The following is a 25,319-nucleotide window of genomic DNA, read 5'->3' on the forward strand; positions in this document are numbered from 1 at the left end:
TACCATTAGCAAATGACAAGTGTATATTTTTCAGTGGTTGAGTCAAAATAAACACATTTAGTGGCTTTTGGAGGGAGGATTACGTTTTCAGGTCAGCACAGCAAGTACTGGTCATAACCTCATTTCACTCACTTAAGTGGCTCTCAAGGGACCAGTTCTCTAATTCATTCAGGCAGAGCCTGCAAGAAGAACAAGTGTGTGTTCTGGGAGTGTGCATGTGCGTATGTAGAGTAAGATTTAAGTATTTCTGTATTCCTAGCTCCAGAATCTGAGTCATGCCCAAGTTCTCCCCACAGTGATGCAAACTCTATCGCAGATCCTCCTTTCTATTCCACCTACAAACAAAAAAAGCTTCAACACGCACGTCTGCTCACCGGAGAAGATGACATCAGAATCTGTGGAGTGCGTCTGCCCACGCACGTCTTTTCCTAAGTGCGAATGATTCACTTTTAAAGGTTTATGGGGATTTTTTTTTTTAAAGAAAAGAGATTATTCAATAAATGTCACTATTTCAATGTTTACTTAAAAGTGAAATGACAGCTACAGTTGACCTTTTTCAGTAGTAATTTATAATACAAAGTTTCTTTTTGCTTTATACATTTATTTATATATAAGGAACCCCATTAGCCTCCACAATAGTGGTTGCTAGTCTTCCTGGGGCCCTCAAGTATAATCTAATAAAGTAGATGGAAAGATGTCCACATGATTTGGCTCTTACATCCACAGTAATATTTTACAGTTATAAAAATATGAGCATGCAAATATCAAGAACATTGAGGCACAATACACAAGAATCAAAAACAGGTCACAACCTTGCCCTCTTACGATATTTACAATAATGAAAAACTGTGTAAATAGGCTTTTATGTGTTTTTTAAATTAGGAATTGCATACAGCAGTTTTTCAAAAATTTGCTTTTGGCTCGAGGAATTACTAAAATTCAGTTTGTTAAAAATAATTGTATTTCATCTGGATACTGCAGCTGAGCAGAGAAGGAATATGGTGTGTTTAACAGTATTGCTTTCTTTATAAATAAAAGTAAGCCATAGTATAATTTGGCTTGTACTAGAAGCCAAAAATGTTTTTTAAAAGTTTTTTAATTATGCATTTGATCCATCTTAACACTAATCTGGCTGCCCTATTCTGGACTAACTGAAGTCTGCTAAGGTCCGTCTTATTAGCTGCTGACCAGATGATTGAACAAGTGCATTAATAACATCTTTCAGGATTGAGGAAGTGATGTAGAAAAAGCATTTCCTAGCCAGCTAGCTATTCCCTGTCCCATTTTCCCATGTGCTGAGACCATGAAAGGTGGCACCACCAAGTAGTTTGATCTGGGTGACCTGTTCTTATATTGATCCAGCTATGGGAAGATTCAGTAGTGGACTGTTTACCAAACATTGTCTACTTCCAATTAACTAAGATTTAGATACATTTAGAATCATGTTATTTTTGCTTGTCCAGTCAAACATGCTCAGCAAATCTTGTTAGCTGAATAAAACATAGTGGAATCATCGGCATACATTACAAGAAGAGATTTACCCGAGATAAATGGCAGATTGTTCATGAAAAATGAATAGAGAAGTGGACCGTGGCAGCTGCCTTGGACTAAACCACAGTTCACGTCGCAGCCATCTGAGAAATAACCGTTATAATAAACCTTTTTGCCTCCTTTCAGATAAATGACTTTTCATCCAGAACAGAGCAACTGGTGAAAATCCATAACATTTCATTTTATCAATCAAAAAGTAATTGGAATTATTTTCGATTCTTTCCACTGTAATGGAAATAAGCTGCATGCCAAACATCGATTAAATACATGTCATATAGGAAGAAAACTTAGCAAACTTGGCTGCAACTTTGAGCAGTTTACTGTCTATGTTATCAAAACCTGAGGATGTATCATCAGGAAGTGATATTAATAATCGCTCCACCATCTCAACATTCACTGCCTCAAACTTAAATTGGCATTGCTCAATATTCATAATAGCATCCTGTATAAGACAGAGTCATAGGGTATGCAGTTTGCATGCCATATTGTCATTAATACACAGAGCTACGCCCCCTCCAAATCTGTTTCTGTCTTTCCTATACAACTTATACCCATCCATTTCCGGAAAATCCGGGAATAAGCATATAGTCGGCCATTTACAAACTGATGAATCATAACAGCTAGAAATGACAAAAATCACTGAAAGTCTAATTTTTAAATTCAGCGTTCTGGGACCTCGGTTTAACATTTAATTTAACATTTTCAGGACGGCAATATCACCTCTGTCTCTGGCCGCGGTAACAGTTCTTTTCTGTTGTTCCTGATGGATGAAAAATCTTCATTGATATAAAGACTGGTACCTTTCAGCTTTCTGACAGATAAAAGGATTAATTGTCTATCTTTAAATCTTTGTAATCTGATCACAATCTGTCTGGCTCGTCCATTCTCTCCTTGCATGGGCCGGTTCAATTTGAATGCTGTCACTGTCCAGGCCCAGCTTCTTCTTCAGCAAGTGTTGGACTTTATTTTTTTACTTTGCTGTTGATGAATCTGATCTTTGTAAAACTCCCACTGCTGTTCCAGCATAGCATTTAGCATGCTAACACTGACATAGCTGTCATCCTCTACCAGTAGCACTTTAGCGGCCTTCAGGGGTATATTTGTAAGGTTGTTTTGCCTCCCCTACCAGTGAAGATCTCTGTTTCAGTTCCAAATTGTGACACCAAAATGTCCAATCTTAAAACACTAATTAAAATGTATAAAAAAAATAAAATAACTCCCCCCCCAAACACTAAATAAAATCATGTGATTTCATATGACGGACAAATCTGCCAGTTGACGAACAGTTCCTGTAGATACATGTGATTTGTCCAAAAAATTTTTTATTCATTTAAGATGCGTGCAATGCAAGATTTTTAGGACTGATATGGTATGTGGAGAAACACTGAAAATGAATACCTTACAATCGCCAACTAAAAGCAGCAGCTTAGCAACACCAAATATTTTATTCTACAACTGGGTCTTTCATGGCTGAGTAATTACGTCCCTTCTCTAGACTCCTTTTAATAATTCTGCAGGCAGCCTGAAAGAGTGCTGCTGTGGTGTTCTCCCCCTTTCCACTAATAAGTGCATCTTTAGCTTACATCAAACAGTCATCACTGGAGATTTTATCACTGCCAAGGAACGAGCTATTTTGTAGGGCGCTGGAAGAATTTAACCTAAAAGCTCTTGGTCTAAGGTGGTGAAAGCTAACAGTAATATACATGTGGCCTCACCATACAGTGATAAAGAGCTAATCAAACATTTTTATTTCTTGACAAGTTTAAGGAGGGACGCACCAACGTGTGTTTTTTTAAACCCTTTAAGGGTCCACACTAAGAAAAAAGCAATGGAAATTTTTTTTGTTTTCATTTCTTATTGGCTTGGGTGAGTAATACATCTTTCAATAGATCCTGTAGTTTTTAAAATATTGTTCTCTACCAAATGGTTGAGATGTCACTTAATGGTAAACGTATGAAATGCAAATACAAGTACAGCAGATAATACAGTTGGGGAAAAAAAGGGACAAATTATAATTAAATTAACAACAAAAACTATCCAGAGCATTGGATACAGTTTATTTCTAGTAGCATGCCAGTGACCATTGCTGGTTTTCATTTCATTAAAGGAAAGTATTATATCAAACATCAAAATACATATTTTTTTAAATCTGCAAATGTGAAAAATGTGAAACAGCACAAAATGCTGACATTCAGGCCACTTCTGATTGAATGTTACTGTGCAAAGCCATTTTTGTTTTTAAAAAAATTAATAAAAACAGTGCAAATCAAGCTGTTCTGCTTGTGGTTTTGGTCGTTGGGGTCTTAGGGTGTAGCATTTATTCTGTGGTCTTGGAGAGCTGAATCATGGTTGTCCAACTCTAGATGCTGGCTTGTTAACTTGGTTCAGACACAGCCAGGCAGAAACCTTTTGAGAGCCATCGGTTTCGGGTCCAGTAGGGCACAGTCCCTCTTGTAGACCAGGTATTCAAGTCAAGGATGTATCCCAACAGTGGAATATGCCATCTCCTTAACTTGTAACTTATAACTTGTCTTATACAAGTGTAATAGCATATCAGAAAGTTTCATTCCTCCCATATGCTAATTATATACAGGGCTGAGTGATGGGCATGGAATGGTGATCTTTGCACTGGACTCTTTGCTCCACCGTTTGACCGATGAAAGAAGCATGAACCCACAGGCATTGTGTAGGAGGTTGAAACATTTCTTGTCAAACTATTTTATTGCAAACAGACCTTCATCAGAGCCTGTAATAACAGGCTCCATGGCCCTTCTTCATCAAGTCTTTGTCTGCCATCAGGGGAGCTCCACCGGTGCAGTTTGGTCATACAGTACCAATGCACCTGAGGTGTGCAAGTTCTGGACCAAGCTGAAACTTGTGAAGAGCTGAGGTTCTTTTATGGGATTGCATAGTGTTTTTTACCACTTCGGCCCCTTAGAGGTAACTTCTGTTCCTTTTCACTGAGGGGAGCATTGAAGAATGTAGACCCCCCTTGATACAGCAACAAGTCGTGGATGATGCCAGATGAACTTGCTTGGCAGAACAATTTAAAGCCCCACTCATGTGGTTTGTTGCCACTATACTGGTGGAGAGTGCCAGCCCTTGTGGCTTCATATGAAACCATGACCTCAAACACACTGTGGTTGAAGATGGATGGTATCATGAGTATCATGCCACAGGACCATGTGATTTTTAGCCATATAATTGTTTGGCATCCATATAGTGCTTGTTAAACATGAAATTCTAATTTTGCTGTCAAGTGAATACATCTGTTTAGTAAGTCCTCTAACACCATCATACATCAAAAAATATCGTCCTACCTTAGTTTCATCAAAAACACTCAAAATATGTTGGATGGTTTTTTGTTTCTGACTTCCTGGTTGGGAGCGGGATAAGAAGAGCCAACCGTTTACATTCACAGTGCTTTCTGGTGGATTTTTTGGGATTACAGATGTAAACCAATTGGTAGAAAAGACTCAATAAGGTAGGTCAATTTCAGTGAAAGCCTCAGTTAGATATACAGTATGGCCTGAAAATGTGCTCTACCAACTGGTTGAGCAGAACGCTGAAGGATTAATAAAATTAACTGAGAGGGTTTTTTGTTTTTTTTCATAAATCCAAACAAAAATGACCTGCAGTATATTTCACTATTCATTTCTAAGACTTTGGAACCATATAAGTCTAATTTATTGCCAAAAGTATGATATAGTATAGAATATCTATCTTTTTAATGAAAATTATGTCTGGGGTGAGTGAGGCCAGTATAAGCAAGTAAGTAACCAGCGCTGTGTGGCAAGTCAAAAAGTTCATTTTGACTTTTAAAATTATAGCTAATCAGCCAACCAAAAAGGAACTTAACATGCAAGCAGCTGCTGTTTCCTTGTTCATCTGATCTACTGTTCCTGGAGCTCCATGACTTTACAGCACACTGGCACCACACTGCGGTGTTCATTAGAAAGATAATTACATCTGCAGGAGATCCTTCTGCACCGTCTTGTCACCTTGGTGTATCTGAGCAGAACCCCTAGCCTCACCTTACTTCCTCTGTTTCCCCTGCCAAGCCACTAGACCAGAATCTAGTGCTTGGCATTGGCCCGAGCAGTGATGATTCATCCAGAGGGCTAGAACTGTCTACTTAATCACACCCTAACCTTTCAAGGGTATTGATCAACTCTCTGAACTCTGCTATTAGAAACAGTGTAAGGTGCATCGCGCATGTGCCAAGGAGTTTAAAGGGGAAAAGAAGAGGAGAGGGGAGAAGAGGCTTTGGAGGTAAATTGCGCAGAAAAATGAGGAGGGCTTAGTTTTTCTGAAGAAAATACTAAGGACATCAATAAAGTAACAGCCACATTTTGCAGCATTATATAACTGTACATGCATTTTTATGCTGTATATAATGTAGGTATTATAATATGTTCTGAAGTTGGTCAACTTAAGGAAGGCTGTTACTGCTGGTAGATGCCTGTGTTGTCCACGCTTGCCTGTCTTCGCAGTCTCCTCCTCTCTTCCTGCCATGCATCATCTGCAGATCTACCCTGCAGGCAGCATGAACTGGGGCACAAACAATAACAGTAATCATGGAAAATCATGTGCTGCACTGGCGGTGGAGACCAGCTGACTGGCTGACTGCTGGAGCCAAAAGGGCCTCCCGTACATGCAAGAGAGACAGGGTGGGGGCAGACGTAGGGGAAGTCGTGAGCAGGAATAAAATTTGAAAGTAAAGGAGAGAAAGGTTCTCCCGCATCCACTCTCAAGCTTAGTCAACTTCATTTCAGCACTGCTCTTTTCACACAGCTTCTCCGTCTCCCACCCTAATACCTGACTCCCAACGCCTTCCCTCTTTATTCAACATTCACCCCCACGAAGTTCCACAGAGTGGTACGATCCATGATTACAAACAGTCATTTAGGAAAAATGGGTAAAGTTTTAATAGGGATGCTCTTGTGGTGACACACTATGGCATCCATGGATATAATTATATAGTACACAATATGACATTATCATATAATTCAGTATATAACATAATAAACACGAAGAAACACCAGAGATGTATGTAACCTTTAGATAAATACACAATAGCCTGAAATTACTGTCTGAAATCAAAGCATATTTTCACGCTCAGTCATTATTTTATACAAGGGATACAAGCAACACACTACATATTCTCCTGAAAGCAGTATGTTATGAATGAGCAAGCCACCGATCAATAGACACCTACCCATACAATAATTTAGCCAAGTCCTAGCTTTCATTTCAGATCAGCTGGTATCTAATTACTATTTTGTTGGCCCGAAGCAGAATCAACATCTGTTATCAGTTTGGAAAGTCCAAACAATGAGATTTAAACAGCCGCAGTGTCTGATATCAAAAATTAAGATGTAATGTTTACACAATAAAAACACTGGCACCAAAATATGTGAGAATCAAATGTAGCAAATATTGTTTTTATTGATGACCAGTGAACTGAATGAACTCAGTTTAGAGACTGTTTAGATTAAGAGTTGCTATTTTTGAGCCTAGAAAACAAACTCATGCCTAAAGATGCATAAATGGGGAACTGCTGTTTTAGCAGTACTTCATTTATCTCACTGCAAGCTATCCCTTAGCAATGGCAATAGTAAGGCAGGTCTCCCATTGCCAACACTAAAAGAGGCTGGTGAAGGACCCATTCGCATTACATTAAAGCTCACTGGGGTGAGGAGCATTTTAAAACATGCAGGGTTACTATTGAAGAAACTTTTCTAACATTAACCACATACATTTCAGTGTCTGAATTCAACCAGAGCGTGAAGTGCAAAAGTTTAAAAAAAAAAAGAGAGAGACAAGCACACAACACAGATTTCCAAAAATGACATGAACCACAGTCTGTGACTTCTACAACATCCAGCCTCCTAACATGAGCTCTGTAGGCCCGTAAACCACGACCGTAATCTCTCCATGGCCAATAATACTGCTAATGGTCCGTCAAGGCGCCTATGCCAAAGGACACTTCATGTGTAATGGTGAGACGCAGGTGGCTTGTAACAAAATAGCTTTATTTGATGGCACGGGATTAGAATGCACTGATCCTTAAGATATAGTCTCATCATATATTTCATTGGCATTAAAAAATATTGCATGTCTCTTCATATTTATGTCTTAAAACACCATCGCGTCATGTGATTTCTTTCACTTCCCTACATCTTAAAATCAGCAGGTTAGTATATTCTTTCTTTTATTACCTTTGACTGTGAAAGAAATTTATTTACAATACTGCTTAGCTTTAAACATGATTTTTTTCTGTCTTCAGAATATCTCCGCGACTAGACATCTGTATAACTACAACCCAGATCTGTATTTGCAGAAATCTAGAGCCTGGTGCCATTGAGGAGGATTAGCAGGATTGGAAGCTGCTAGGAGAGCATTAGCAGCAGCAGCAGCAGCAACAGCAGACTTCATGAGACCATGTTTGGCAAAAGTAAATAAACAGCATGGGAAGAAGGCTTCTGCAGCCCCTCAGGGTCCTTCCAGTACAGTAACGCACAGCTGAGCGCTCCAGAGAAAGCTGCCTGTCTGCCAGTTTCCCTGCATGTGTCACAATACAGGCACTGTTGGGGGATGGAGAAGGCTCACATGTGGATGGTGTTACAGGCTTTGAGTTGTCTGAACACTTTTCTTTTAAACTGTTTATTCAGTATTGGTGTAGAATATTTCTGTTTCCAAGAGGCTCCAGATTCAACACAGAGCAATGCAAAATGTGGACCTATATGAGGCTTTTCACATGACAGCAGTGCTCCCCATTTACCACAGAGGCCTCTTTGCAGAAAAAGCATGTCACGCAGCACTGAGTGCATGACAAACAAATAATGGTTGTCTCTGTTATTTCACTGTGATACAACAAAATAGGCTGATGAAATCTAGAATGGACAGACAAGGGACAGTCGGCAGTAGGGGTGGGGAGGCATATCAGGGAAGGGCCAGGGGTACTGCCGAATTTTTATGCATGTAAGCGGGGATGTGTTGCTGGAAGCGTCAGGGACGGCAAATGTCACTCCGATGAGTCGAAAGTGTCGTGACGAGCAGCGGAGCCGTGACCTCGGATGGAGAGAGAGAGTTGAAAAACAGAGGAGAAGAGGGAGATGCAAGGCAAAGTGCAACACAACAATAAAAAAAAAGGTGGCCACAGCAGAAACAGAGAGAGAAGGAACAAAGAGAAAGAAGAACAAGAGGAAGCAAGTTTGTGGTGGGCCAACATCTAATCCTGCCAGCGCTCTGGGCTTCAGGAACAGAGGAGTGATATCAGTAAAGACACATTCACAGCCTGCCTATTGCTTAAATGAGGCCACTTTTGCCCCCCCCCCCACCACCACCAAAAAACCTTTTTCTCTTCTCATTCATCATCTCCTTAGCAATCACACACACAAAATGGAGAAAGACCTGGAAGCTATCTATTGCCCTCTTTTAAGAATCGCACTACATGGTTATCTGAGCATTGTTCTGCACTACCGACCCCCAAAATGACATCTTTATTAAAGAAGTCCCATTATAAAAGAAGTGTCAGATGCAGTAAAATCATTTCAGTCTAATCAAGAGCAAAGACATCCTTAATAAAGGTGATGGCTGCTTCTTAGAAATAATCTCATTTTTATTGCTCAAAAAGCCAGAAGCTGCAAGCACAACTCTTATCAGCTGCATATTAAACAGAAGCACAACAGGGCACCTCTTTCCTTCACCAAATGCTTCTGTATAATTGCCAAGGTCTAACAAACCTCTTCGTGAACCATTGCAGTAATGCTGATATCATGCAGCCCAATAAGACACCATCAACATAATTAATAGAATCGTTTGTGCCAGGACATTGCTAGGAAGATCCCAGTGATGTTTGAATTAATCCAGATGCCAGGAAGAGCACCAGAACAGTATGTCAGCTCTGTCATTACACAGTGACAACCCATACATCATTGTAGCACTTTACTGCCGGCGGACATCAGCAAAACTGTCTGATAATTGAAATGTTATTTCACTTTGGCAACCTTGGATGCTTTTTCTGGAGAAAAAAAAATGTGAGTATGTTTGATGGAGAAGAAATATAAGACTGCCTAAAGACATGCATTCAAATATGGGATGAGATGTAGGTTTGTTGCCTTTTGTTGTTATTCTATTTAGTGTGTGTAGGCTGTCCTAGAAGCTAAAAAAAATAACAACCCAAAAGCATCTATGAACAGAATTTGTTAGTGCCTAACTTTTGCTTTTTTTGTCTGTCTGGTTCTCTCAACTGTGTATTTTGTTCACCGTGTAACTTCTGAGGTGGATAAAAGCCCTGAGGCTAAAACATGAGCTAGAAGACCACATAACCCCAAGTTCAAACCTGCATTCTGAGATGAATTCAAGATCAAATATAGCAAAGGCTGACTCTGGTAAAAAGCAGGTTTTTACCCACTTGGGACACACGGTCCAGAGATCTGAATCAGAAAAGGTGAAAATGGGTTAATTCAAATTATTCTGAAGGCCAAGGGGCAAGAAGTAAAAAAAAAAAGAAAAAAAAAAGAAAAAAGTCTGGCACCTCCTGTGAACAAAGTCCTCTTTACCGACAAACCCTCAGAGTCTCTTAGAAACAGAGTGGGAAAGGCATGTGACTAGAATTACTGACACAGTTTTAGCTAATCTCCACTTACTGCAGGAATCATTACATAAGGGCTTCTATGTATGCATTGCTCAAAGATCCTCACAAATGTGTTTCGATTATTTGTTTTCAAACAAGACAGGTTGCCATTGTCATATAACCCACACAGGCGAATGCACACTGAATGTTCAGTTATGCCTGAAATTTTAAATGATCTCAAACATGCATTTATCTCAACAACACTTAGGTTGGGTAAACTCAGCACTGCAGATATCCGTAACCAGTGAGCAAAAGAGCACAGTAGAACCCATTAATATGCAATTTGTTGTACACTCTCAAGTACTTACAAAATTATCTACATGTAAAAGAAACTGGTGTTGTAATTGGAGCCTACTCGTAGTTACAGGAAGCAACAAATACACTAAATTCATTGTCTTAAAATTGATAAGCTCCCAAATGTATTTGTGGTTGGTGAGAGTCACTAAACTGGAAAAATATATGGTACTCCAAGACAACACAGTACTAGTGCCTTGTTCATTTAAGCATAATGAAATATATATATATATATATATATATATATATATATATACCTCAGGCAGCAGAAACCCAAGAAAGAGGAGGGAGACGAGGAACCATCATGGAAGGACAGGCCCCTGCACGGTATGTACCACCGGCAGATAGAGGAGGTGGCTGATATCCAGAAATCCTACCAGTGGCTGGACAAAGCTGGACTGAAAGACAGCACAGAGGCACTAATCATGGCAGCACAAGAACAAGCTCTGAGTACAAGATCCATAGAGGCTGGGGTCTATCACACCAGGCAAGACCCCAGGTGCAGGCTGTGTAAAGATGCCCCAGAGACAATCCAGCACATAACAGCAGGGTGCAAGATGCTAGCAGGCAAGGCATACATGGAACGCCATAACCAAGTGGCCGGCATAGTGTACAGGAACATCTGTGCCGAGTATAACCTAGAAGTCCCGAGGTCAAAATGGGAGATGCCCCCAAGGGTGGTGGAGAATGACCGAGCTAAGATCCTGTGGGACTTCCAGATACAGACGGACAAAATGGTGGTGGCTAACCAACCGGACATAGTGGTGGTAGACAAACAGAAGAAGACGGCCGTAGTGATCGATGTAGCGGTTCCGAATGACAGCAATATCAGGAAGAAGGAACACGAGAAGCTGGAGAAATACCAAGGGCTCAGAGAAGAGCTCGAGAGGATGTGGAGGGTGAAGGTAACGGTGGTCCCCGTGGTAATCGGAGCACTAGGTGCGGTGACTCCCAAGCTAGGCGAGTGGCTCCAGCAGATCCCGGGAATAACATCGGAGATCTCTGTCCAGAAGAGCGCAGTCCTGGGAACAGCTAAGATACTGCGCAGGACCCTCAAGCTCCCAGGCCTCTGGTAGAGGACCCGAGCTTGAAGGATAAACCGCCCGCAGGGGCGTGCTGGGTGTTAGTTATATATATGGTTAGGCATACATGGAACGCCATAACCAAGTGGCCGGCATAGTGTACAGGAACATCTGTGCCGAGTATAACCTGGAAGTCCCGAGGTCAAAATGGGAGATGCCCCCAAGGGTGGTGAAGAATGACCGAGCTAAGATCCTGTGGGACTTCCAGATACAGACGGACAAAATGGTGGTGGCTAACCAACCGGACATAGTGGTGGTAGACAAACAGAAGAAGACGGCCGTAGTGATCGATGTAGCGGTTCCGAATGACAGCAATATCAGGAAGAAGGAACACGAGAAGCTGGAGAAATACCAAGGGCTCAGAGAAGAGCTCGAGAGGATGTGGAGGGTGAAGGTAACGGTGATCCCCGTGGTAATCGGAGCACTAGGTGCGGTGACTCCCAAGCTAGGCGAGTGGCTCCAGCAGATCCCGGGAACAACATCGGAGATCTCTGTCCAGAAGAGCGCAGTCCTGGGAACAGCTAAGATACTGCGCAGGACCCTCAAGCTCCCAGGCCTCTGGTAGAGGACCCGAGCTTGAAGGATAAACCGCCCGCAGGGGCGTGCTGGGTGTTTTTATATATATATATATATATATATATATATATATATATATATATAAAAAGCAATACAGCCACACTCTACATTCATGTGAAAAACAAGTTTTCACAGTCTTGTAAAATCTAAGTATACCCTTATTGATACCATAGGAATTAAGACAGTAAGTAGCAGCCAGGTGCTGCTAATCAAATGTACTTAATTAACTGATCATCAACAAGTTTGACTACTCAAAGTCCACATCTCAACCCAATGGAAATGTTGTGGCAGGACCTCAAAAGAGCTGTCCATAAATGGATGACAACAAACTTTAATAAAGTAAAGCAACACCGTTCAGAAGAGTGGGTGAAAATCTCTCCGTAAACAATGTGAAACACTGAGAAAGCCATACAGAAAATGCCGTTATGGGAGGATTGTTAAGTTATTGCTGCTAAAGGTGATTCTACAAGCTATTGAACTATGAGGTGTACTTAATTTTTCACAAGACTGTATGCAACAGGTGCCCAACATGAAAAACGATAATAGTGGTTAATTTAAAGAGAGGGTGAAGTTCGATTTATGTCGGGAATGACTACGTATGTGCAAAATGTCTGATGAAATGACAAATGTTTGAAAGGCAGTATTGTCGTCAAGACTTGTTCCAAAACCAGTTTCAGCTGAAAAGTACTTCTTATTTGTATAATCCACTGGAAATGCATGTGTCAGCATGTTACCTCTATCAATCATTAGAGTTGGACTTTTCACACTTTTTTCTCTACAGTGTTTACAAAGTCAGAGATAAGACATTGATTTGATGGTTAAAAAACAGCTTAGGCATACATTTAGATTAGCATCCACTCCTCTCTGTGACAATGAAGAAAACAAGAAAGAAAGAAAAAAGATGCAGGAAGGAGACTTTTGCCTTCTTGTAAAAGGGTCAGTTTTAACCCAAGTAATTGTTCATAAAACTAACCAAAGGTTTTGTATTTGACTTGCCTTACAATAATAAAGTCATTGGCAATCAGCCTTTACTATTGTTTGGAAATTAGGTTATGTTGTGAAGAGGACACTAAAACAATAAAACCAAAGAAAGTTTTAGAAAGTATAAAGTTTAGATGGACAATATTTTAATATTTTTATAGCAAATTTATGACAAAACACACATAAAATAAGTCAAAGACGACATCCCAGTGTCATGGAAGTCACAACACATCCTTTGTAAGCACATCATTATTCCAGCTTCCTACTTTAATTGCATGTCAATCCTTTGTTCTTGTCATGTCAGCAATTTCAAAAAGTCAAGGATACAAAGATTCCACAATAATATTAAAAAACCTTTTGAAAACAGGGATTTAAGCTGCTTACCTGTGGCAGGGCGGAGCTGAGCTGCCGCTGCAGCGAGTCTCTGTCATAGATGACATCCTGTAGATGCTGCTGGGCCAGACCGAGGCTCTCCTGAGTTTCCCTCAATGTGTCCAACAGCCGGTCCCGTTCGTCCAGCATATTAACCATAAGCTGTTCAAAATGTGAGTCCGGGTCTGAGGCGCTGCTCTGAGAGCCGCGTTGGCTCAGAGCTGTGTCCTCGCTGATCGTGGGCATCACTTCACACATCATCTTTGCTCTGCTGAAGAGACGAAAAACCAGAAATTAGACAATAGGCAATTTACACTCTGAACTTTCCAATTAAGCTGTTTTTTTTTTTTGTTTTTTTTTACATATAATACATACACAAACTGTCACCCATATTACAATACAGTTGCTGAACAACTTCAAATATGAGGCAGCATACTCCCTTTTGGACCCACACATATCTAATAATAAAATTGTAGTTAAAAAAAGAAAAAGAAAAAGAAAGAAGACATAATAACAGTGGGTTTGTGCATGGATGAGAACCAAATTCTAATTCATAGGAATGATGAGTATTTGTATAGAGCAGGGTATATAGGAAAGCAAACATGTCTGTCCATGTCTTCTGTTTTGTACGCATGCCTCTGTGTAAATATCCACACACTTCTGTTTGTATGGCTGCGTGCATGTGACTGGGCCTGACACAGTTGGAGCTTGGCTCAGCGTCACCCCGGCGTTTCAAAGCTGCAGACACGTCTTGGGATGCTGGGCGTTCTGCCCTAGATTTCACGCTTGTGCTGTTTAATGGGCCAGCCCAGATCGAGTTGCATAATACACCATATCTATGCTATAGTGTATATGTGAAGCAATATTCCAGCTCCCCTCAGGGTTTTTAGAAAGCTTCAGGAATCATTCTAACGGATGTCCAGGTTGGTTCATACGCTAAAGTTATGTTTGCATCACTGCAGGTAAGTAAGAAAAAAAGAAATGAGCCATGGGAAGTCACTGTATTTTTGTAGCTCAGTGCCACACAGATTAGAAAGGCCCGTTCAACACAGACCATGAAAGAAAATTATAAGTTTGAATGATATTATTCATTGCTCACTTCTCATGACTTTCTACCACTATAGAGTGGAAAGAGTCATTTTTTGCCTTGAGGGTATCAAGGTTGGAAGTCAGCTTAAAAAAATAAAGTTAGCTGCAAGAGGTTGGGAAGGCCTATACCTTCTTACAGCAATATAACTGTTTTACATAAATATATTTTATTGTTATAAACAAGCCATGTACTTCTGATAATAACCTGGGTTTTATTCAGCTACACAGTAGAAAGGCTAACATCTTACATTCAAAGTCCCTAAAACCAGCTGTTTGCTAGGTTAGCAAACAGCTAGCTACTCATTAAACAACAACTCTACATATTTTTAAGCTAGTATTATGCTAGCAATTTTCTACATGTCAAATCTTGTCCTACTGTACTTATACCCATTATTTTTAGCACATATGTGCACTACAGGTGCCCATGGTATGATCGTATTCAACAAAATTGTGTAGAACGTCACATTTCTCACTCTTACTGGTCACCATCTTGCCTATACTGGAAAACATGCCAGTGGCAGATGTTTTTCAGGTGTTACATGGTTTTTGGTGTTTATGCATGTTAAATTCTCGTCTTAACTGTAAAAGTGTGTAGTAGGAGTAGTCAAAAGCTCAACAAGTGCAAGTGTTCATAGAAAAATATAGCAACTACAATGACAATTTCGGTCAAACATTATGTGGTGACAATATCGGTATCAGCTGCATTTATAAAGATGAAATTAACAGACTATCAGTCTAATTTGGCCCAGTTGTTTTTCAACCATGTCCCATAGTCTTTAAAGATGTCCTTAGCCTGTGCAATACTCAGGAAGCAACATGCAAAATACCTATAAATTAATGATAATTCTGGCTCCAGTGCTAGACCATACTTTCTCATTGTCTGGTCCTAGACTTGGTTTATTTAGTGAGAAAACAATATCCTATTGCCCAGACTTGGTCCCCTCTGGGTGGGTTACAATGCCAGGTCTGTGTCTCAGCATGTTCTGGCAGTAAGATGGGGTCTCCCATATCTTCTCCAGGCATCCGTCCAGGCTCCCACCAGTTCACTATTCAGCCACCATCCGCGGCCATTTAGACCAGAGAGCCGAAGCCTGCATGCTGCTTGGCTGGACACACTGCACATGCCACCCATCGCTTGGGAGAGCAGGCCGGCTGGCGGACAGACTGAGGACAAACGGCGGTGCATTTTAAGTAGAAGGTAATTCATCTGACTATGACTCAATACATGTTAGTGCAAAAACAAAGCATACAATTGGCTATTAGAGTCTCAAATACTAATTTCTATTTCTAATTTCTACTTTTATTGATTCCAAGTGATTCTTCCATGGTCAAAATGTTTCAAACCTTGCTCCTAACTCTCAGGTTTACTAAAATTTTACGTTTTTGGTGTTAATCTCCTAGGCTTGATCACATTTGTCTCGTCAAAGCAGCAAGAAACAGGCACATTTTGTTGTTTGATGGCGCTTTATTTCTGCTTTAAGCTGTGTAGAAAGCAAATTGTGCTGAGGATGTTTTTTCTGCTTCACGGCACATACAATCCCCTTTTGTCCTGTTCCTGCACCTTATGCTTTGATCTCACCGTGACTGCCCCTTAAATTATTTCACTGTCTATGAAAAATCAATAGATATGGAGAGAAAATGCACTGTCTGATCTGCTTTCCCCTGTGCTCTTAGTCATAAAAAGCAACCTTTAAAAACACTGAACCATATCATTCAGTACGACACTTATCTGGATAATTATTCCATTCAAAAGCCATTAGATCAGTCTCTAGTTTTACTCAAGAAAAAGACCAAAAAGTACAGCATATTCTGTTGACAATAACTTATGGATAAAGTTTTCCCAAAATGTGTTTTTTTTTGTGGGTAAATGCTCCTCTGCTGCTCAGTATTTGCTGCTATTGGAAGGCATGTTTGTGCAGCAAGTTATTAGTTCTCTCTCTAGTGTGAAGCAGTAGCAGTGACAGGTAAGAGTTAGTGTACTCCCCTTGAATAGATAATCACCCACAGTGGGCTGTGTGAAGAATGTCCGGACTGAGAGCTCTTATTGCCAGCTGGGATGCACATGTTGTCTAGATTGCACTCATTAGCAGTGACAGTACTATTTCCTGACAACTGAAAAGCCATTTTGACCACTATTAAAACAGCTATTTGGTCTACAGATAATTCTTATAGCCTGACAGAAAGGCTACTGATAGTTTTTCTATGCTCATTTCCACTGCAATGAAACATCACAGCACATTATGTTAATGTGTACCAGGAGAGCTCCCACAAATTCCTTTAGCATGTCTGGCTATCCCTTGTCATGAACGCTTGTCATAATGAATATGTAAGATTTTATCTGCCAGAATGATACTTTTGGAGAGAAACTGACATTTTTAGCAATTGAGTGAAAGTGTTGTAAGAACCAGATGACATTTAAGTGACTAAATTTAGTGCAGCTGGTTAAAGATGGTTAAATGTGAGGGTAAAAGTGTGCAGAAATCATTGATGGGAGGGAACAGGAACACGCTCAATTGAACTCATTGTGGACTACAGTTGAAATAAGAATACACACAGACAGACATGCAGGGATCATTGGGCTTTTCTCTACACGCCATATGCCAATCAATGAATTATTCAGGGGGGTAGGAGTGAGGTTTTCTTCTCAATCAGTGCAACAAATCCAAAGCCCCTTCTCTGCCTATTGGCATTCAAGCTCATTCCTGGCGCTAGATGGGAGGAAATTCCTTAGAAAACTTGCATCTACAAGACATTGCAATGCTAAAAACGATAAAAATCATGGAAAACTTGCGAAAAATTAAGCCTTCTTAGTTCCTTTCGGCAGGTGAGTATCCATAAAGCATTCATAATTAACAGTGTCACTACAGGAGGGCCTGTGTGTTGTACATCACACTGGTGGAGGACCATGTATCATTTCTTCAGCCTGGAGAAGGGCTGTAGTCTCAGTGTCTGCTGTTCGATTGCTTGGTCGATATGCTCACTACAACCCTATAGATCAAGCCTTCCAGGACTGATCTATAATTCCCAACAGTGGAAGCAACAGACTACCTGTGAAAAATGGGGCGTGCTGATAGCATCCCATTTTTCACAGTTTGGACTAGGTCTAACTTTTTTTTCTGAACCTTTACTCAGAGTCGACCTCAAACTGGCTTACACGGAGAAGCTGTTGGTGTGGCTGCAGTTTGTTAAAACAGATGGCCAGAAAAGTCAAGTGCAAAAACAGCTCATCAACTAACAATGCATATCAGCTGAAAAACAGTAACTTATTTGCAAGTTTCAAGAACTTCTGCGTTTAAGGTGTGAGACTAAGTTCAACATCCAGCCAAAGTTGCTGAACCTAGCAGACGGTACACCCACACAAAGCTGGATATGTACCCTCCTTGTCCATCAAATTCTTGACTACAGCTTGAGACCAAGTTTTACATCACATAATAGACTTTTTGTCATAACCATAATCTTTTTTGACGTTTTGAGGGAGACTTGCCTTGGAAGCCTTCGCTGGTTGTGCACAGAAAAGTAAGCTGGACAGAGAAGTTAAGATCCTGCCATATTCTCACCTCTTCACCTGGCATCGCTGTCTGATGTGTTTGTCAGATGTCTGTTTCAGAAATTGTTGGATGCAACACCTCCAAAGTATAGAGAATGTGGGCTCATTAGGACATCGGCTGGCACTTTATTTGAAGCATTCTGCCAATGACAGCTAAACGATAACAATGCAAAGCACAATACTGCAGAAAGATTTTTCTTAAAAGCCATTTTAAGTAAAAAAGATTTAAAAAATGGCTTTTTTGGAATTGCCCATTATATGCTTGTCCGCTTGTCCAACAATAGGCGTGATTGCTGCTGAATGACCTTAGACCTTGTTTTATTTACTCTGACATACTGATTCCTAATCTAAACTATTGCAGTTCACCCTCCGGCACATCTACAAAGACCCATAATGAAAATGGACAAGCAGGGGGAAAAAAAACAAAGTTAAGCCACAAGATTATTCCCCTGAGTAAGAATCAAGCAGGCAGTGAATTACTGTATCTATATGGGACAGATGTAAAATTTGACACTTATGTAGAATCACTCCATTTTGGCAGAAACAAATCAGCAAACGGCAGCTAATTTCCTGAATGTCTTCAGTTAATCTCATTAATGGGAACAATTGTGTGAGTAGATAAGGCACAGCACACAAAACAGCAGTGTGTTCCTAGAGCGGTATATGGCCAAGTGAGGCAAATTCAGCACTATTCACCACCTGGGAAACATCAAAAGACATGTGGAGTGTGAGCGTGTTCAGAACAGACAGCGGCCTGAACACGACACTCTGCGGCTTTAGAGATAAGCTGTACTACTCTATGCTTGTTGGGCTAATTTTGGAGAGGCTAAAATAAAACCGACATTATTTAATAGTGTGTTTAAAGCCTTGTTATCATTAGGAATGAAATTACTAATGCTTTAACGCATTGAACAAGGAAATGGTAATTTAGAAAGGAGTAAAGCAAAAATAAAGTAGGCCCAAAAACCCATTATGGGCTTTTTAAAAAAACTAAATGTAAGGTCAGCTCTTTGAACATTTGTAGCAACATGTTAAACTCATTAAAACTAATTTTCTTACAATATGAATAAGAGTGTACAACCATTTGTTTTAATGACAATGGACTTTACTTGCACATCAAGCAGTTAGCCGACAGGATAGTTGGTTTATGACAGATTGCACTTTCAAGTAATATTTGTGCTTGACTTCTTGGCGGGCAGATGAGCAAAGTGCATCTACAGACTGGATTGATGAGCTCCACGGGTAATGGGAAAGCTGTTGCATGCTCTTTCCCATTTTGGCATTCATATCAGGCTGACAGGTGGGAAAAGAGTGACACAGCATATTTGTGAATGGAACTGGCCAGATTGCATGGTACACTCATAGTGCTGGAAAATCTCCTTCATATGGCACCCTGTACCACAGAGACTTCAGACGACCAAGAGACAGTCTGTCAAGAAAACAACGATTCAAATCTATTACACAGGATTGCTCAGGATATTATAATAATTGCAGTAGGCATACCAAAAGTAATATGGCTGTAGTGTAAAGATCTTGGATGTTAACCTGAAATAATTTCTTGCTCCAAAGTGGTCATTTTAAAGGGTGACCCCGTTCCACTCCTGCTGGGTCTCAAACACCTTCCTGATCAACTATATCAGAACTGCATACAGAGGTGAGTTCTGTGGTTGCTTATTTCAACAAGTTGAATTGCAAGTATGCACCAGGACTGCTGTCTGCAAAATCTTGGTCTTGGATTGAAGGGCATCTCAGAAGAAATGTTATGTGCATGGTTAGTTGGTTTTGCAAGTGATGGTGCTGTGATGGGCTGTTAGAAAGAAGAAGCCATACTCTTGTATGAAAATATTAACACCAACCTGCCTGCAATTCACTGAAGCAGTCATAACCTGCTATAGAACACAGAACTAAGATATTTTCCCGTTTTTGTTAACTCCCTACTGTTGATCTTCTTAAATAAACAGGGTGCCTACTTCCCTATTTGGACATCTGAAGATGTAGGTAAATTATTATTATTATTTAAGTGCTACTGTTCAGATGTAGAAAAGCAGAAAAAATATCTGTCATCAAAACACATTTTTTCCCTCAGGAATCTACTGTAGTGGAATATCTGTTTATTGTTTCTAAATAATTTTGACAAGAAGACTAAAGTTACATTGTACAGTTGCTAATTACTACTTTTTATACGTATCTATTCGTAGGCTGAGAGAAAGTGATTCATTAATTTGATACAGCATCTCCCTGCCAGGATGTTTCTGAAAAGAGCTTAAGCAGAATTTAGATGTCACATTAGCAAGAAACTGTGGTGTAGTGTTTAAGGCACTGAAAATCTTCTTACCATTATTTTAGTCGCTAGCAGGTTGCTGTGGTCACCATTAGTTTGGGTGAAAGACATGCATGTCTGCAAACATTTGCAAACTATTCACCAAAACATGGTGAAAATGTGGAAAGAGCGATGCAAGCTGAAAAGACATAATGTCCACCTTCAGAATACAAATTGTGCCTTACCACTGCAACAAACACATTTCAAAAGTTGCACCTTTTACGTTGAAGGTGAACATTCCCCATTTCCGATTTCCGGCGCTCACAAGGTCCTAGCATTTGGTGACTGAGGCCCAACAGCTGATTTAGACGTCTTGGGTCAGTCTTTGTAGAGCCTACCACATTGCCTACATAAGTGGGTGGCACCATTGTCAGCATTCAAGCATGTGTGTGCAGCAGCACATGTTAATTATCTTGTGGTGGTTGCTGACATTTGTGATTAATTATATTGAGGCTATGACTATTATTCCTTATTTTGGTTATTCTCTTACCGATCCGTTCCAAAACTGTGGTTAAATGGTCGCAGGAAATCAACAGTACTGAACAGGCCAATCACAAAAGTTGCAGGCTGCATATACGTGACATACGGTTTCATTTCTAGAGAGGTGCATGTCAGGTAGCAGCGTATGCTTTCAGAGATTAAAATAAACCTAGATATAACACAGAAATATAAATCCTCTGTAACACATTCACCTTACATGAAAAAGATACCCACTTTGAAGCCAGGAGAACCCACAAACCCAGCTTTAGGGGACACAGGCTCACATTCTCCTAGTGCCAGTCCCAAGCCAGGATTAAACGGAAGTGTTCTGTCAGGAGGGACATCCAGTTTAAGATTTTTGCCAAAACATCCATTTGTGGATCCATTTGCTGTGGAGAACCCTCGGGAAACAAGGTAGCAACCAAAAGTACCTTTTCTACATGTACAAGAAACAACATCTTTAGTAATATTCATACAACACTACACTACCAAAAAGAATAAGCAGGAATCAAAAGTCCTCTGCTACATGGGAACACTTCAGGTTGCAGAAACTTTGATTCTACAGCTTCTGATGTTTTAGCACGAAAATACAGACAGAAACTATATATTTATAGACACTATAAATATATAGTGTCCCTCTCTCATGCACTTAATTAATAGGTGCATGAGATATATATATATATATATATATATATATATATATATATATATATATATATATATATATATATATATATATATATATATATATATATATATATATATATATATATATATATATATATATATATATATATATATATAAATAAAAGAAGGGAAGTTATGTTTAGTCAAGACAGAAAACATCAGCAACAAAATGGAAGTTAAAATTAAAAGGTATTGAAATCATGCAAAACCTATTAATTAAGTGCATTATGGCACAAGTGGCTGCCATTATAGACAACTTAGATTCACTAATTAACCTAACACACATCTTTGGACTGTGGCATAAAACTGGAGCAATGAGAGAAAACCCACCAGGCACAACGAGAACAAAGGCCCCAGGAATTAAACCACAGCGTTAACCACTGATGCAAGATACACGACAGACACTGTGTGAAACTTGTTTGAATCCTTTTCAGTAAATAGTAAAACCTTAAAATCTAAGAGTAGAACTAATATTTTTGTCAATACTTGTTGTTTTTGGACAAAGATAGACTGTCTCCTTATATTGGTTGATAAATCTAGATGAAATTGTCCAAATATATACCTTTTCCTTACCAACTTCAGACATCTATTGGCCCTCAAAAAAGCACACATAGTTATTTTGAGGTCCTACAATTAGCCCTATTAATACTAATACTCAGCTTATCTGTAGGCATAGAAATGGACTTTTACTGTACCACTATTTTTGAGAGGATATCCTGGTAACATCAATGTATTCCACAGCAGTCTGAGAACAAGCTACCTGCCTTAAGAAACACACTTCCAAACACGCTCTCGAGCTTTATAGTAAGTTTTATTTCAGCGATTGAAATCCCATCTGCCTCGATCCCAAGAATTATAGTCACAAAGTCTACCAGCAAATGCTGCTTCTGCTTCCTGAAACAGTGTGTTAGTCCAAACCACAATCTTTTGTTCAGTACATGAAAAATAGCTTGTGCAACTGTAATACATTACATCACAAAAATAGTATTCAGCACTCATTGATACTCTCATGTGAAGCTTTGGTAGTAAAAGGTGAATGAGACAGAGATGGGATGAGGAGGCCATTCTGCCATTAGGAAGGCCGGGAAAGGGTGATGAGGCTGAGCATCAAGTGTATGTCTGTGTGTGTGTGTGTCTCCATTTCTCTGTGACTGCACTTTACCTGTGTGTGAGCATCTGCGAGGGTGAGGAGGGGGAAGGGTTTTCTGTGTGTGTGTTTTCACTGGTTGTGTGCTCAACTGAAAATAAGTCTGCATGCACATGAAAGGATGAAAGGACATCGTGTAGCCTTTAACATCGCCCACAATCCCCTGCAGCAAGGTCATGCAAACCATGAATCGATGGAGATTGAATAAGAGCACTGATCGAGGTGAACAAAAAGGCAATAAAGCTCAAGTTGGAGGTGATTTGAACTGTGCCGTTTGTAACCACCACACCTGCCTCACCGCAACATTTTACCTTCCTCATTACCGAAGGTTTAGTGACAGTCAAACCTGGGCTTTAAAAGAGGACCTTAAACGATCATTTTATGCACATAAAAGCTTCTTCCACAGGTTGCCACTTTTCTCAATGAAACCTCGGGGGAATAAAAGCTTTGCCCGCACACCAGCCATATTAGGCAGGAAGGTGTATTTGCATGTTTGGGGTCCCTAACTGGAAAGTCACACACTTTATTAAAAAAAAACCCATTAAATTAAGCATCTTAGCTTTGCATAATGTATCTGTGTCACACTTTAAAGTATGTGCCACAGCTTCACAAGTCGGAATTCCTACTAATGCAAATATTGTCACATCTCTTCACCGTGCACGCCTGTAAATGTTAATATTAATTGGCAAGATCAGAGGGAAATCACAGCTTTGCCTTCAGCAATTAACCTTCTACCAGCGAGCCAGCATCTGGATGTGTGTGTGTGTGAGTGAGTGAGTGTGTCTGTTCACTCATTCATCCATTTACAGGATAAAAAGTGTGAATGGAGAGGCAGGTGAGTAGATGGATGGATGACGGGGGAGTCTGTTGAATGCCTTCTTCCTCCTTGCATCTCTGTAATAGCCGGTGATAATGTTGTTTATAGGAGGGGCAGCTGTTCCTCATGTGACAGCTCGTCCTTTTGCGTTACTAAGCACACACACACACACACACTCCAAGGCGGCCTGACTGCGGCGCTGATCGCGTCTTGACACCACTGTAACAACTCCGCCTCATTCTCTGAAATGATAATTGGGGAGAATCCTTGGCTATTGTCTCAAGTGCATTACATCATGCCAGCCTCTCAGTCTGCATCCCGCCCCCCTTCAACTCTCTGCTATGTCTCTCCACTGTGACAGCCGGCCGTGGTTTTTTTATTTCTCCGGCAGAGCTTCACAATGTCAACCACACGAAATCTATACATTATATACACCACGTATGCTTCCACACCAAGCGCTCACTACTCCCCGCAACATCCCCATCAGTCCAGAGTTGTGGAGATAAAAGGGGCACCGCAGAAAATCACCTTGAGCCCGAAGGAATGGGGCAATGTAGGTCACTGCGATACCGGCGGCAACAGTGTGCATACTCACAATTTGTTCCTTTACTATCAGCAGAGGCTCTGGCCGCGGATCAATGACAACTGCAGTCTGTGCAAGCTATACCATGAAGCGGACAATCCTAGGAGGCTTCTTCAGTGCAAAGAGCCAGCGACGCCAAAGATACGACCCTAAAGGTGCGGCTGGTCCCCGCCGCTGGCATTGTCAAAAAACAAAAGAGCAGGAACGATCGCCAAATTAGCCGGGTCGGGTAATGACATCTGATTTCCGGGGATCCACACGCACCGGTTAAGAAATTATGGCATGTTACAAATTCTGCTGTGATAAGCGGAGCTGGAAAAGACCATTGTAGGAGCTGACGGAGGGGAGGCGTGTGGAGTCTTAAAGTTGCAGCTGTGCAATTCTCTTTTCTTTATGTGCAGACCTATAATAATACGACTAGTACTACTAATAACAACAACAATAATAAAAGTGTTCAGCGTGTTAAAATATTTGATTTAGCCTGCTACATTTAATAGGTGTAAGATTTTATTTCTGACTAAAATAAAACGTGAAAAAGCGAAATATCTTCAATGTATGCCAGTAAACTATGATAAAATATCTGTTAGTACTGAGAGTACTTCTGTAAAATGTAAAATAGCGTTCCGCCAACCAATTAGAAAGGGCAGGGGAAAGCTCCTTTTTTCAGTCAGGCAGATGCCACCAGAAGCGATGTTCACCTTTTCCAGCCACACAGATGGTCGTTGCCAGATTCCCAAACGCTGTAGTTGGGAGATGCTTGGGGTCAGCCACCACTGCCTTCAGTCCCGAAGGCTGTTTGTCCAATTACCTAGGAAACAGTTGTTGTCCAATACAAAAGCCATTAACATTTACACTAGCTTGTTTCTTTTCATCAGGGACTCTCTCACAGAATCAGATCATATAAGATTTTTAGTAATATTTTGTTCAAGAGATTGTAATAGCTGCTTGTAGAAAGACACTATATGTTAAAAAAAAAAAAAAACGTTCTTAAAAAATGCAGGGAAAGGTGGGCTAAGTAAAAGTTACCACGGGGTTACAACAGCTTGATAAAAACAATAAAAACTAGGTTTGATTGAAAGTGAAATATAAATACTGGATTTGTTATATATATAAAAAAAAAATGACTGTGCAACTAAGTACAAGTGATTTTAA

The 25,319-nt window shown here is 40.2% G+C and overlaps 1 protein-coding gene across 6 annotated transcripts in view; it reads right to left on the bottom strand.

Annotated features, from left to right (window-relative positions):
• Nucleotides 1–24,489, bottom strand: part of ppfia2 (PTPRF interacting protein alpha 2) — a 189,168-nt gene extending 164,679 nt beyond the window's left edge. For 5 of the 6 annotated variants that reach the window (XM_080291902.1, XM_080291903.1, XM_080291901.1 and 2 more), the window contains exons 1-2: nucleotides 24,180–24,489; nucleotides 13,510–13,768 (exon numbers count right to left, since the gene is read on the bottom strand). In XM_080291902.1, coding sequence (XP_080148028.1) covers nucleotides 13,510–13,758 — 249 coding nt within the window. In that variant the 5' untranslated portion in view covers nucleotides 13,759–13,768; nucleotides 24,180–24,489. The remainder of the gene's footprint in view (nucleotides 1–13,509; nucleotides 13,769–24,179) is intronic. The other variant, XM_080291899.1, reaches the window with a different exon arrangement.
• Between the last annotated feature and the right edge of the window lie 830 nt (nucleotides 24,490–25,319).

This window comes from Astatotilapia calliptera, chromosome 17 (assembly GCF_964374335.1).
Source record: "Astatotilapia calliptera chromosome 17, fAstCal68.1, whole genome shotgun sequence".
In the NCBI taxonomy this organism is placed as follows: domain Eukaryota; kingdom Metazoa; phylum Chordata; class Actinopteri; order Cichliformes; family Cichlidae; genus Astatotilapia; species Astatotilapia calliptera.